Source organism: Acanthochromis polyacanthus, chromosome 13 (genome assembly GCF_021347895.1).
Source record: "Acanthochromis polyacanthus isolate Apoly-LR-REF ecotype Palm Island chromosome 13, KAUST_Apoly_ChrSc, whole genome shotgun sequence".
Taxonomy (NCBI): Eukaryota; Metazoa; Chordata; class Actinopteri; family Pomacentridae; genus Acanthochromis; species Acanthochromis polyacanthus.
The window spans coordinates 16476063-16490697 of record NC_067125.1 but is presented as its reverse complement, the minus strand read 5'-3'; the positions used below and the strand labels follow the sequence as shown (position 1 = coordinate 16490697).

The 14635-nt window shown below is 39.9% G+C and overlaps 1 protein-coding gene across 1 annotated transcript in view; it reads left to right on the top strand.

Annotated features, from left to right (window-relative positions):
• Positions 1-14635, top strand: part of LOC110966174 (sucrase-isomaltase, intestinal-like) — a 66931-nt gene that overhangs the window by 24541 nt on the left and 27755 nt on the right. Inside the window, exons 17-26 of the mRNA XM_051958129.1 lie at positions 804-958; positions 3508-3592; positions 7633-7689; positions 9847-9971; positions 10219-10307; positions 10593-10642; positions 11191-11382; positions 13549-13695; positions 13795-14001; positions 14104-14258. Of these exons, the coding sequence (XP_051814089.1) occupies positions 804-958; positions 3508-3592; positions 7633-7689; positions 9847-9971; positions 10219-10307; positions 10593-10642; positions 11191-11382; positions 13549-13695; positions 13795-14001; positions 14104-14258 (1262 nt within the window). The remainder of the gene's footprint in view (positions 1-803; positions 959-3507; positions 3593-7632; positions 7690-9846; positions 9972-10218; positions 10308-10592; positions 10643-11190; positions 11383-13548; positions 13696-13794; positions 14002-14103; positions 14259-14635) is intronic.

Genomic DNA, 14635 nt, shown 5'->3' with positions numbered 1-14635 from the left:
TGTTTCTTTCGCGCTCTCTTCCCTTCATTTATTTTTCTTTTGCTCATCGTCTTTGCCAAAGCTACTTTTAGATTTTTCCAATATAAGTTGATTTCTGTTATATTCATTATGAATGACATTACTGTCCACTTATTTATCAAAAATAAATTGGCACTGTTAAAGAAAATAGCTCCTTGGTTTAGATCTTTTTGTCCCAGTTTTTCATCCATCTTCTTCACCTTTCCTGTCATTCGAACGAGTTGTCTCCAGCTGGGTCATAATAATGCACTTTTTGCAAATTTTGAATTAAGAAAAAGTTAACGGAAGTGCCAAAATGTATTTTTAAAAAAAACCTAGCCAATTTGTCAAGAAACAAAACAAGAAAATAAACAAAATTAATGGGCTCCCATCAGGTGGATTTTGACTGCCCCCCCCCCGCCAATAAAGTTAATTTGTATAAGTCAAGAAGAAAGTACATTTTCCAGATAAGCAATGACATTTTGAACATTTAGCTCACATGACTGTTTCACGGCTTCCGTTTTCAGGCCTGCCTCCAGATTATACCGCCACCTTCTGGCAATACCACAAAATCTAGCCTATACGGTTCAAAGCAGTTATAGAAAAATTAATTACTTAATTTTTTTTACATGTACATTTCCAAAGTTTGCTTCACTCTTTCTTGAGTTATATAGAAACATGGCTTGTTTTATTATTCCATCTATGTACCTTCTGTTCACTAGTAGACAAGACAAATCTTCATTTTATTTCCCCCATTTCCTTTAATTTATTAACTACATCTTCTTAATCTGTCTTTCTGTCTCCAGCCTCAGGATCCAGCTTATTATGGTGCTAACTCAATGCTTGTGGCGAGCTCCAAACATTACCTGACGATACGTTACACACTGCTGCCTTACCTCTACACACTCTTCTACAAAGCCCACACCGCAGGGGAGACTGTTGTTCGTCCAGTCTTGCACGAGTAAGTCATTTATATAACTGCTTTAGGTCAGATCTAAACTGATTGTTTTTGAGCAAACGATTATAGAAAATCAAAGTCATGACATCACGCCTGGAGAAACCTCTCTTCCTCTTCTACTTTAACACAATACAATCTCATTTAGCATTTCTGTCATATGTCTTGGTAAAAGCATGCCACTGCAATTTATTGAACATATCCATATATATTTGTTCCATAATATTACGTGTTCTAGGAAATTTAATAGATTTCAACTTCACTTTCTAAACACAGAAAAAATATACAAGTGCATCAGCACAGCCACTTATTTCACAGCAGTGAAATTTTATTAATATCTATGAACCAGAGTCCTTTAAAGTAATTGTTTTTTGTTTGCTTTTTTAGCTTCTTAGATCGAATCTGGAATCGGTGCTATAAAAAAAACTTTTAGTGTTGGCTCCTCTCTGTCCTGCTGTCCCAAACATGTCTGAACTATCTACAGCAGCTTCATGTCGCTCAAGGAGTCATGCTTAGGCCACAAAAATCAAGTTCTTATGAGAAATACATCAGTATATTGCAATATGGGTGTTCATAAAAGGCCACCTAAGATAAATATTGGAGTGATGCAATGTTTCATTTCAGACTGATGCTTGCACCAAGAGAATTGACCATTTACAGCAGCCGGTTTTACAGGTAGTTTTGGCTCTGAGGGAGCTCTCAAAGAATCCAATCAGCAACAAGGATTCTGCAGAAAAGATGGAGCTCCCGAAAGAGCTAATCCCATAAATCTAAATGATTGCTGGCTGCTTAGTAAGTATTAGCAAGGAGTGCATTAGAACCCCTAAAACAACTGAGCCAACTGAGCCACTGTGATGCACCATTCAGAATAAGCACAAGCAACAAGCACTGAATGCTACCAAGCCCTAATCATCTGAAATGGATTCACACAACAAGCCAGTTATTCTCAGATAAATGTGGCAGAATACACAGTGTATCCCAAATCAAGAGAAATATTCCAAACAAATACCGCCTGGGATGCTAACAATACCCATCTTATCTTACACCTCACATGGACATTTACACAGACTAAAAGAGTCCTTGACACAAGAAAAATGACTTATGAGCAAAATGCACCTGAACTGTTTACACCAATGCACGTTGCTCTTGTTCAAGCCAGGCCTCTTCCTCCTCACAAACCAAATTAGCAAGGGGAGCCACAGGGAAGCTTAAACAAAAGACTGAGTTAAATATTCTCAGATGATCAGTGAAATGACAGACATATAATATACAAGTATTCAAATGTCTGATCTCTTGCAAACAAGCACAGAATGTTCCAGTTAATAGACACAGATTCAGCAGCGTACCAAACTAAACAGCCAATGGTGGCCCACAATAGGCCCTCATTTTTCTATTTTGAGCCTCCTCGTCCTCTCTGTCCTCCATCCTCCCGTCTGGGATCCTGAAATCGATCTTAGCACACCATCTTGATAGATAGTAGATACATAGACAGATATGCACCTGACAGAAATCATACTATGTATGAAGTGGTAGGCCAAAACAAAACAGTTGATATATGATGCAGCTGTGTTAAATTTAATTGCTTTGAGAAACAGTTCTTAGCCGAGGGTGTCTTCTTTTGGTAAATGAATGTGGCTCTTCCTTGCTTCCTTTACTCACATTTCAGGTGGGAGGGATTAACAAGGAGAGGAATCAACGATGTATGAACTAAGAAATGAGAACAGGGGAATGCCACCTGAAAGCATGCTAATAATTCATGATCAACCCAAACTCAAAACTTGAGTCTTCAACAGCAACAACAGAGCAGTGAAGCTGAACAGAGAAACACCTGTCAAAATGTAGCTACACCTCATTTACCAGCATTGCCATTAAAACCCAACCTATAGTGAATTTAGGCGTGATGTCACTGGCAGTAGATGATTTGCTTACATTCTGGCATAATGGAAAATTGAAATCCAGTGAAAAAAAACTACAGACTGAGTGGTGTCAGTCTGGTGGCAAGCATGGGAAAGTTTACCCTCTGTCCAGGCAGTACATCTGAGCTGTAGACTGTCTATGAGTTGACCTCGATTGTTGACCTTGCAATCATTTACTCCTTAATTAAATTGTCCAATACGAGAGGCACAGGCTGTGTCAGGTCAGCTGTGACGCCAAAGAGTGTATGACATGAGCGTAATTTGCAATGTCCATGTTTTACATTTGTAATTGGACTTAAAATCAGCATCAGTTAATAGTGCACGTTTTTTTCCTATTGTTGTTTGGTAAAAAAAAAAAGAATGAGTTTAAAAAAAGAAGTAAAAATTGCCTGATAGTGGTGTTTTGTTTCTGTTGATGCCACTTGTGTTTAAACTATATTAAAGTTGAAAAATCTTGAATTTATAACAAATGACTAGCATTACGTTGAGAATAATGGTATTACCGTATTCATTCTACAAACTGACCGAGCAAAGCAGAATTTGGTGTTTTCACAAAACTTTGCCTGAAACATCTTGTTTGCATCCATATCATTAAAAACAAATCGAAGTGATTCTATGCTGATCTTTGTCACTCCTAAGGTTCTATGATGATGAAAACACTTGGACAGTGGATCGCCAGTTCCTCTGGGGCAAACACCTGCTCATCACACCTGTCCTGGACCCGGTCAGCTAACACACAAACAAAACACCCACACACACAAACATACTTCAAACACACATGCTCACTAAAACACACTTGCATGTTCTGCACCATATCTAGAGACACAATCTCCCGTATGCAGCACATGTAGAAACGTGCATGCACTGCACAGAGCTGCTGAATTGATCAGCTAGTCACTCATACGCCCACGCAGCGCGCACACACACACGCACACACACACACCCTGACCTCCACTGGGAAAACATGACATGGGATTTTCTTTGTTGCCCTCCCCTCCTCTCATCCCCCTTTCTTCTCTCTTTCATATCCTCCCTCTTTTCTCTCAGCTCTAATGAGAGTACTGACCTCATTACTAGCAGATTAGAAGTGTAGATAGAAGTGTGTATGCTTGTGTTTGTGCGTGTTTGTTTCAATGTGTGCGCGTGTGTAGAAGTGTGCATATGTAAATGTGTGTGCCTGTACATGCGTACGTATGTGTGCATAGGCAGCGATTGCGGTCATGTCAAAGTGGCCTGAATAATAAGCAATTTATCACGACCTCTTGTGAATTACAGAATAGTGGAAAGCGAATTGGATTCATTGTGGGGCCGGGGATAAAGTAACTTCAATCAGTGCGATTGCGGAAAAGTTTCTAATGCAAGAAGTGGAGGGTTTTTGCTTGCAGTGCAGAGTTTGAGCCATACTGAATACTGAATCCATTTGAAAAGGGAAGAGCCACAAGGTGACTGCGCACAATGTTATATTTGTGAATCAAGACAAATGCACCTACTTGAGATGCTTTTGCCACCAGACACACAATTTTACTGCAGCAGCGTAGCTGGAAATAGGATAGGATAAAAAGAAATCCATTATCAGAAGGTGTGTTAGGTACTGGCATCAATTATGACCAACCACTCATTTTCCTTCTCTTTAAAAGCAATGTGCTTTCCATCAAAGTGCCCTGATAATTGAATAGAGAGAAAAGTCTGCAATAGAAGTTCCTTTCCAAAAAGAAAAAAAAAGGTCTTGCTTGTGATGGTGAAGAAATGCATGTATTTCCAGCACATTAGATAAATGTATTCAAGACGTGGAGTCCACACTTGCTTGACATGTTGCCCTTGTCTGTGTGTCAAACTGAGCAACAGTTTGGGTAGGGCATCCACCAGCCCCTGACATGCACAGAGGATGAATTCAACCTTGCAATTCTCACTTCGTGCACCATGGCACTTTGTGACAGCTCCAAACTAGTCATTCAAATCATTACAATCACATATACAGTTGGAATGAAAATATTTCTTACTTTTTTCGTGTGTTGTCTTTGCTTGAAGGAGTTCAAATTTAAAATCAATTCAGCCGACATCCACAAACAGAGCTGTAAGCTTTTGAATTACAAATTTCATGTTTTCAGATTGAAGGTTTTACCAAATCCAAGCAAAACATTGAACAGGCACCATGCTGCTTGATCAATACTGGCAAGGACCCATACTAAAACTCACTCATCTCGCTTGTGCATACTGAAGTTTACAGCGGGCAGAAAAATTCCAAATGGGCATGTTAGCAAGCAAAAAAATCTATATCTAAAGGAAGTGACACTGTAATTTATGGGTTTTTTTTCTATATCTTCTCTTGTCATATGTTAGAGCTGTATTTCCAGGATGTATGCAAACAGCAACAGCAGATTATTCAGCATGGCCAGTTGTGTTATGATGTGATTATGATAAGATCCACCCTGCAAGAAGGAGCGCTATAGCAGGTCGTTCATAACATCTGCTGTAAGACTGTACAACATCAGCATCACTGGCTGATGTTAACATAAACCAGACTATATCATATCATCAGCATTATCTCAAACCATAAAGTTTGCAATTTTTGCACTGCTCCATCTTTGCACTTTTACAATTATTTTACAAGCCACTTTATATTGGTGTTGTCTACAATGAGTCAATACTGTATATATATATATATATATATATATATATATTAATTGTCATTTTTCATGTTTGCTGCTGTAACAATCTGAATTTCCCCTGGCGTGGGGCGCAATAAAGGATATTCTTATGTCATCTTATTTTATATTAATCTGCTGTAGAGGAGTAACACAACAGCACAATGTAGCACATTTTAAGGCATTTCCAACCAGTGCTGTACCACTTGAAAAAGGATATTTTCCAAATGACGGGGCCAAAAATGCACCTTTTGTGAGGGCAAGAACCTGTTGAGTGGTGTATTGTGGTTTAAAGCCGGGGGAGATCAGCGTTGTGATCGCTGCTGAATGGCCACATAAAGCGATAGTGTCAACTGCTTGAGTGCAGTCACAAGCTGATCTTTAACAACAGTTCAGAACCTACCTTCACTCTCCTTTTTCATTATTCTCATCTCTGTCTGTCTCTGTACTTGTCGCTCTGTCCGCCTGCATCTCCTTTCTCTAATGATGCTCTATCATTCAGATCAGTCAATGCTTTAACCTTGATCTCTGTGATAAACTAGGGAGATATCTCTCTCTCTCTCTCTCTCTCTCTCTCTCTCTCTCATATATCCCCTCTGGTCTTCATCCATACTTCCACTTTCCCTCCTCATGCCCATTACTCCCTTTTCTTTTTAGCTCGTCCTTTCATCAGACGTTGGCTCCCTTATCTCATCTGCATTCTCTTAATCAGCTGCTGTCAACTCACCCTTGTGATCCCACTTCATTTCATCCCATCTCTCTTTCACCCTCTCCTCTCACACTTGCTCTCTGTCTGTGGCTTCCTTCCTGCCCCTCTCATCTACCTCTGCTACCATCTGATCATTCTGCCAGTATGAATCTTTGGCCCACCTGATCAAGTCTTACCTTATGGCTAACTGAGCTTCAGTACTCCACATGAGGATACAGGCCTCATGCCTTGTCCCTCTCAATCACAGTTAGCAGCCATGCTAAGTCCTGCAGTCCCTTCCCATTAGTCAGTGGGGTGAGTGATAGGCGCCGCGAGCAAATCAGACACCAGAAAACGAGGTATAGGGGGAGCATCCATTTCCCCAGGCTGTCATCCTGTGAGCTGTGCAGCAGTTGTGACAGGTGATTTGCGTCAAACTGTGAATGTGGCCCTAAAGGGGACATTAAGTCATTTAATTTGGTTATCAGACCATTATGGCAATATATCTTGATCATATTTTACTCATTTTAGCGTTAACCACCTATTTTTATGGAGTTTTACTTCTCAAACTTCTGTTTCTGTTTAATCATTCCTCCATCCCCATTCTCTCACCTGTTTATTTGTTTTCCTGTCTTCCTGTCACAGTTTTTTTTTTTTATTCCTCCATGACAAGCCTTAAAGCGGCTACAAATTCGACATGTTGCTGGTTGAGAAAGAAAAATCGGTAGATGCCAGTGCCTTTGACCGACGGCCGTGGCCTACGCAGTTGACATAGTGTATTTCACAATTTGGTATTTTTTGAGAAAGACCTGTAGTTTGGTCTTTCTTTCCATGTCTCCTCTGTGTTTATCTCTCTCGCTGGCTCTGTTCTGCACTGTCAGAAAGAGCAGGGAAGTGACAACGCTATCAAAGGATTGGCCCTCATCTATTGATTGCCCCTGTCTGTCCACCACCTTAAGCCATCAAAGGCTGTCATCTATCAGTCGTCGCTTGATGCTGTCTCTCCCATCATCTGTTGCATCATAGCACTGCAGACTAAAATGTCACAAGGGCTTTGTGGAAACTTTATGTTAGATGATAGGCAGCTTTAAAATAACTTTCCTTGATGGGAACATTTTTATCTTCTTTACGTTGCAGTGATTTATAGTAGCAAGATCTATCTTCACTTCTTTTGTGGTGTATTGTAGCGTCTCTCATGTTTAGCCTTGTAAGATTAAAGTGTCAGGATTGGTGCGGTGAGCTGAAGTATTACTGGCTCCAAACACAAATCAAACGCAGACATGCTTTCACACAAACCGAAAAGCGGATACCTTTTGATGTCTGCTTCATGTCAGATGCATATGATGTTACACACAGTGGTAAAAACACACACGTGGCTCATCTCTGAAATATTCTCATGTGACAAAAACATTTTGCTCTTTTTTTCTGCAGGGTAAGGAGGACGTGTGGGCATATATACCAGATGCTAAGTGGTACGACTATGAAACGGTAAGAATAATCTCTCACCAGCTAAAGCACAACCACTTCCCATTAGCATGTGTCATAAAATGAATGATTAATGTATTTATTATAACTCAATATGGAGAAAGTTGCTATTGTTACACATCAATATGGGCCATTTGTGCACTGGATATTGTTTTGCGTCAGAAATATTTTACTGCTATCTATCAAGATAAACAACATTCATGGCATGGTTTTTATATTTGAGCGCATTACATCATACAGGTGTACCTAATTAATTGTTCACATAAAATCGCTGCAAAGGGGCTTATCAGTATCGCGTTACAGTCGTCACAATAACACATACACAAAGAGCATGTATCACATGAAAGTCTTTGCCTCAAGTTCTTTGTTTGCGACTGAGAGACGAGCGCGATAAGAAGGAGCGAGAGTGAGGACAAAGATAGAGTTATAGAGGGGACAAGGAAGAGAGGAGAGAGACTATCTCCCTGACAGAGAGATAAAAAGGTGTTAAGTTCCTTTGGGACCTTATTTGGGCGTCACAGTGGTGATGTAAAGCGCCCACTGATCAGATGAACGATTAGATTGGCTGTCTTGCCGCCAGCCCCTTGTCCTGGTTGGTCCCCTGTGATTATCTGGGTAGGAGGATGGAAGGGTGGGGGAGTATTGACGTAGTGAAAATGACCATGAAAAACAAGTTACAGAGAGAAGAAATACGGGGAAAACAGAGAGATAAGGGAGAGAAAACAGATGGGATGGGAGTTGAATGAAAAGGAAGTAGGGAAAGGAAGGACAGTGCATAAATCAGGGACAAAACAGAGGATGAGGGGAGAAAGAAAATGAGAATGAATTTATAGTATGTAGAGAGGTAGTAAGATGGAAGGATTGGGCAGCAAGACTAAGGAGAAGATGAGGCCAGAGAAGACCTCCTTAAGGCAGACAATGAGGGGGAGATAAGATCTGAAATTGCTTATAGACGCTCCACTAACTCCAGCCCACACACATGCCCATACTGTACTGCATAAAATGATACACAAACACACACACACACACACTAGGTGGGAATGGAGGAAAATGGAATAAAAAAAGAATTAGAGTACCACAAGAGAGAATAGCAGGATTGGAAAAGGAAGATGGTAGAAGGAGAATGAGAGGAGATGGAGAGAAGAGAATCTGAATAGTTTTAGGCTGGTATAAGGAGTTTAGTCTTTAGGGGATCACAAATTAACTGGTCTGTCTGGACTCTCAGAAAACTAAATGTAGGGACACCGAGAAAGAAAGACAAAGAGGTACACAGACTGTGAAAAATTTCTCTGCTCTTTTATAAGAAACGCTTACCAGAAAAGCACAGCTCTGGTAATTATATCATTATAATGTGAAAGGTAACACATTTAACATCCTGCTTGAGTGACTGAGCAACTTTATTTTTTAAACCGTTTTCAAAAGGAAAAAAATTATTATAATTTTAGCTGTGATAAAAACTCATTGTACAAAATTGGATACTTAGTCTAGAGGGATGTAGAATTGAGGGGAATATTGAAGGCAAATATGGTTGCAACACTAGAAGTACCCTCCAAAAAAAAAAAAACTCTGAATAAAAAGTTGGGTTGTTTTTTTTCCCTAGCACTTTGTCATATTCTGCATTACTCAATAAAATTATTTCTACACTAAAAATGTCTACACTGAGGTGTGCGGAGAGTCAGGAGTGGACACATGGCTCAAAATTTAATTGGTGTATTTTGCAATTTTAGAGTTGAGATAGTATAGATCCAATAAACACTCTAACAGACAAATAACTGTTATTTACACCAATGGTAACCCACGCATAGCTGCAAAGTTTGAAGTTTAACAAATTAATACATTTGAAATGCTAACGTGCCAGATTTGCTGTTACTCTTGTCCCCATTTCTGCGCAAGCACAAACATACACACAATGCTACAGTAGTGGAACTGGTCAGAGCCAATTTGTTTCCCATTTACAGAACCAAGTCTGTGTATGAACACCAGATTTTTTTATTTTATTTTTTAGAAATAAGTGAAACTACCTTGTACAGATTACAGATTCACAGAAACCTAGTCAGATCAGGCTAGTGCAAAAGCAAGGATGCTCTCACAACCCTAAGGTGTGTTAAAGAGATTGTCTGGCCCACAAGGTGAGCTAAAATATTCTGTCCTACCAATCAGATGTTGCCGCTAACAGAACGCAAAACGCATGTGAATATGCATGTACCAGCTGAGAAGCTTGGTTTACACATCAGAGGTGGTGCAATCCTCCCAACGCAGAGACCTGAAGTCACCCTCACAGACAGGTACACACACACAAACACACACATAATTAGTTATTACGTTGCATGTGATGTACGATACACACATGAACAAGTGTATTTCTATAGAAGTGCAAGCAATCCTAAATGAATCATCCTGTGACTCCTCTAACTTCTGATTTGCATGCATTTGTTTACACAGAGATGTTAAGTAGCCATTGATTCACTGAATTGCAATTACATGTGCATATGGTGTTTGTACTTGTGTGTGTGTTTATGTATATTCCTCTAGTCGGCGTAACCCCATGGGCTTGATCATTGCTCTTGATGACAACAACAACGCAGCTGGGGAGCTATTCTGGGATGATGGAGATTCCCGAGGTATTGTCGCTTTCCTCATTTTGTGCCTTGTTGTGCGTGTGCAAACGCATCAGTGTGTGCGAGACAGTATCTTGTTACCACCACTGATTACGGACATGCTTGTATGATCAGCCAATGGAAGCGTTTATCTTTTTGAGCACAAAGAATCACAAGAGTCATTTTAAGTGTTCAAACACTCCCCATTAGCTCACACTCATTACCGAGTGGAGGTCAGGGGCATCAACGCTAAATTGCTGCAACAAATATTAACATCTACATTTTCTTTTTTTTTTTCTTCTTCTACAGACACAGTTAAGAATGAGAACTACATCCACTACTATTTCTCTGTTGTCGACGTAAGTTCCCTTTCCAAGTTTCGATCACATTGTTTTCAAATCCAGCCTGCATATTGTCTTTGATCGGAGCTCAAGTTCAAAGTTCAAAACCACCCGAGACTTTTGACTTATTCAGTCCAGATCACCAAGCATGATTGATCCATGTTGGGCAAATAAAGCTTTGTTGGATCAAGTGTCCCATGTTCCTACTTGTATCGAGAGCTGCCTCGCATGTTTAATGTATGTGGGTGATGGTCCTCCTGTACTACTCTGGGGTGGTGGGACACGTTTACTAGCAGATGATCTGTCGTAACAGTTGTCTGACTGATGGAAAAGAGTTTGCTGAGTTGATAAGCTGGTTGCCTCATCGGTGTGCTTGATGTAAGCTGTGATTGTTGCACAGTGAAATGTTCAATCAGTTTAGTTGAAAGACCAGAAAAAATTAAAAATAAATATATGTATATATTTCGCAGAATGTAAATGTAGCATTATTATTATAAGCTTAAGAGCTTCCAATACATTTAATGCAGTTAAATTAGGAATGTGATTGTGTGTCCACTGTGTTGCAGGGAATTCTGACAATGGATGTGAACCATGCTGGATACAACGACCCAAATAACCTTAAGTTTGAGGACATCACTATCCTTGGGATTCCTCAACCTCCAGCGTTCGTCAATGTGACCCATGTTCCTGCTAGAGGTGGTGAAAACACTGTCACCACACTGCTGGACACCCAAATAGAACATGATTTCGACAAAGAGGTAAACGCACACACACACACACACACACACACACACACACACACACACACACACACACACACACACACACACACACACACACACACACACACACACACACACACACACACACACAAACACATTAATAGACAGTTATTCACATAATCACAAATGCAAGAATTAGTTTTTTTTTCATGAAAGGTGAAACAACCTTTACAGAGAAGTCATTTAAATGTTTTTGCACAAAATACACACTGTAGCAATGTAAAATTATACTTTCAAGGGTGTGTGTAGTCCTTTTTCTTTAAAGCCATGCCAGCCATTAAGTTTTATGATTAAAGGATCAAATGGCAATGTGAAGGTTTTTGCTTGTAGTGATGGAATCACAGAGAAACATGACTTGATTCTGTAGTTCCCTTGGCTGTACAAAGCATTTTGAGATTTTTAAGCTTTTTGTTTTGATTTTCTGTCCTGTAACTATCTCATTCAGGTTCTGTCTGACTTCCATTACAGATGTTCTTTAATGAAAATGTTCTGACAAATCCACTGTACACGTAGCAGCACCAAAATGCACTGAAACAAAGTTAGTGACTACATTGAAGACAACAAAACATTTAGTTTGGGATTCCAATGTTTCTACTAGGAGTTGATAGAGACTGACGTACATTCATCAGTTAGCCAGAAACATGACTCAAAATAAATACTGAATGATGCATTAGACTATTAGATGTGCAAGTAGGAAACTGTTTGTTAACAAGTTTGTCGTATCAACTTTGCAATATGGCATTAAGTATTAGTGTTACGATGATCACATTTGGAATTGTCAGTTTGTAAGAGTAAAATCAATCGTTTGTGGGTTATTTTCAAGTATTTTGTCAGGAAAACCTTGCACTAATGCGGAACAGATACAGGGTAGATGATTCCTCCAGCAGCTCCATTTGTGCCATTTGTTTCAATAAGGCCAGGAGTGAAACCACTGCTGTACATTTCAAGGTTAGCTTCTAAGTGTAAGAAATGATAACAATTTACATTAGGTAAGGATCATAACAGCTTTCTGTGAGTGTGTGTGTGGGGGTTTGCGAGAAAAGAGAAAAGGAGTGAGAAAGGATGACTAAGACCAATGGTACTGCGTAAGTGCCCAGAGTTGTGAGCAAAAGGCAGCAGTCTATAAAGTTTCAAGAGGCTCAGTTAAGTAGTAGTATAGAGATTTGCTTTGTACACTCCTGTACACTTGCTTGTGCACAAGTGTTCATGCGTATGTGATGGCAGTTGCATTTGTGCAGCTCCTCAAGGTCTCCTTGGTCACACACACAAACGTGCATTTATCAAATGACTCTGTGATAATCATATCCTGGGGGTGAGGGGTAAATGTGCTGTTAAACCTAAACTCTGGCTTGTCATGTCCATCAGTCTTTGTATGCCTAGTCTGGGCCTTGAATATAGCTCACAGCTGCTTAACATCATTAGTTCCATATACGCTCAAATAGAACTGCACTTTACAATGTATGAGTCACACAGGCTGTCTGTATTTTATTTCATTTTTGACTTGATTGCATTTTAACCATTTCTTGCTCACTATAAATCCTTACTGCCTTCTGCATTTCTCAAACTGTATGCGTAAAGGACCTCTCTGGCAGTCAATGCACTCTTTTTGATTTTCTTATTCTGTTTTTCTTCTTCATCCTTATTTCTCAGATTTCCTCATCTTCTCTCTCCCTCTCTCTCTCTTTAATTTCCTCATTCACTCTTCTGCCCACTCCTAACTTTGCAGTCTCTTTACTTTTTCTTCTTTCTCAATATAAATTCCTTTGTGGGTGTGTGTCCTGCATGATTGTATGTTACACAGTCAAACCAGTGAAATCAAAGCATCCACAGAGAAATGGCAAAATAAGATCGCATAAGTCTACTCACTTGTTAAGGATACATCAGATAGTGACTGTAGTGACTAAAGTGAAAGGACCTCCCCAAGATTTGTTGTGAGAATGGTGCATTAAGGAAATGAACAGCTGCCTCTTAAATGATATCACATGCAATGTTAAGTCCACATTCTGCCTTAAGGAAGCATATCTGTGCATACTTGCATGAGCAGATAGTTTACTTCGAGATAGCTTTGGAGGAATGTTCTCAGACTGGCTTCACAGCACTCTTTCAATGGTTTTCCTGCCTTGCATTTCATCACATAAACAGGTGCTGGTCCTGCGTAACCTCTCCCTGATCTTTGGAGACACCTACATGATAGAGTGGCAAATGGCAAAAGATTACCAACGTATTGACTGCCATCCAGAGAGCCATGCAGATGAAGCTAACTGCATAGCCAGAGGTTGCATCTGGCAGGTGAAGAGAGGCTCACTATGATAATGTTCACATGCACAAATGCATACATTATTTCCATATTTTAAACATGTCTCTATCCCACTCTCTTTCCCTACTCAGCAAAGTGCAGTACCCAACGTTCCAGCTTGCTACTATCCTGATGACTACGGATACAGTGTTTCAACAGTCTCGGAAACCGCTTCAGGAATGACGTTTAACATCACTCGGAACGTGAAGTACAGGAGCAGTGGTCGTCCAGACTCGCCAGACATCGACAAACTCAGTGTCGCTATTTATTATCACACCAGTGACATGCTGCAGTTCAAGGTGTGTGTTTATTGCAATTTTGTGCCAGTAGTGGTGCAATCATTCTCCCTGTGCTGCTTTTACACACATGCACTAAGACACTAACAATCCCTCCAAATCCAGATCTGGGACCCCGCCACAGATCGTTTTGAAGTACCAGTGCCACTTTCAGTTCCTTCTACTCCTGAGACTGATGCGGCCAAGAGGCTTTACGAGGTCAAATATACCAATAACCCGTTTGGCATCCAGGTCATAAGGAAAAGCACAAACGCCGTCATGTGAGTATTGCTGTTGTACAAGTGATTTTAGTGCGTTGAAATATTTATTTATTTTTTAAGATATCAGCTTCATGTGTTTTCGATTAAACACTGTTTGGGGAAGGTATTGCGTATGTCTTTCTTAGACAAACTAGCATCCACTACAGTACCTGCGAATAAAGACTGAAACTTTTGTGACTGTGAGTTAAACCAAAAACAAAAATTCATCATTTGACCAGTGCCAGTGCTTATGTCATCTACTGTGATCTATATCAATAATATTCAGCAGCACCTGTTAGCTGTAATCTCTGCTCCATCATTGCATTACCCATATTATATATTTATTTATTTATATTTGCATTTAATGTCTTGTTATTGCTGCCTATCTGGGTCAGCTA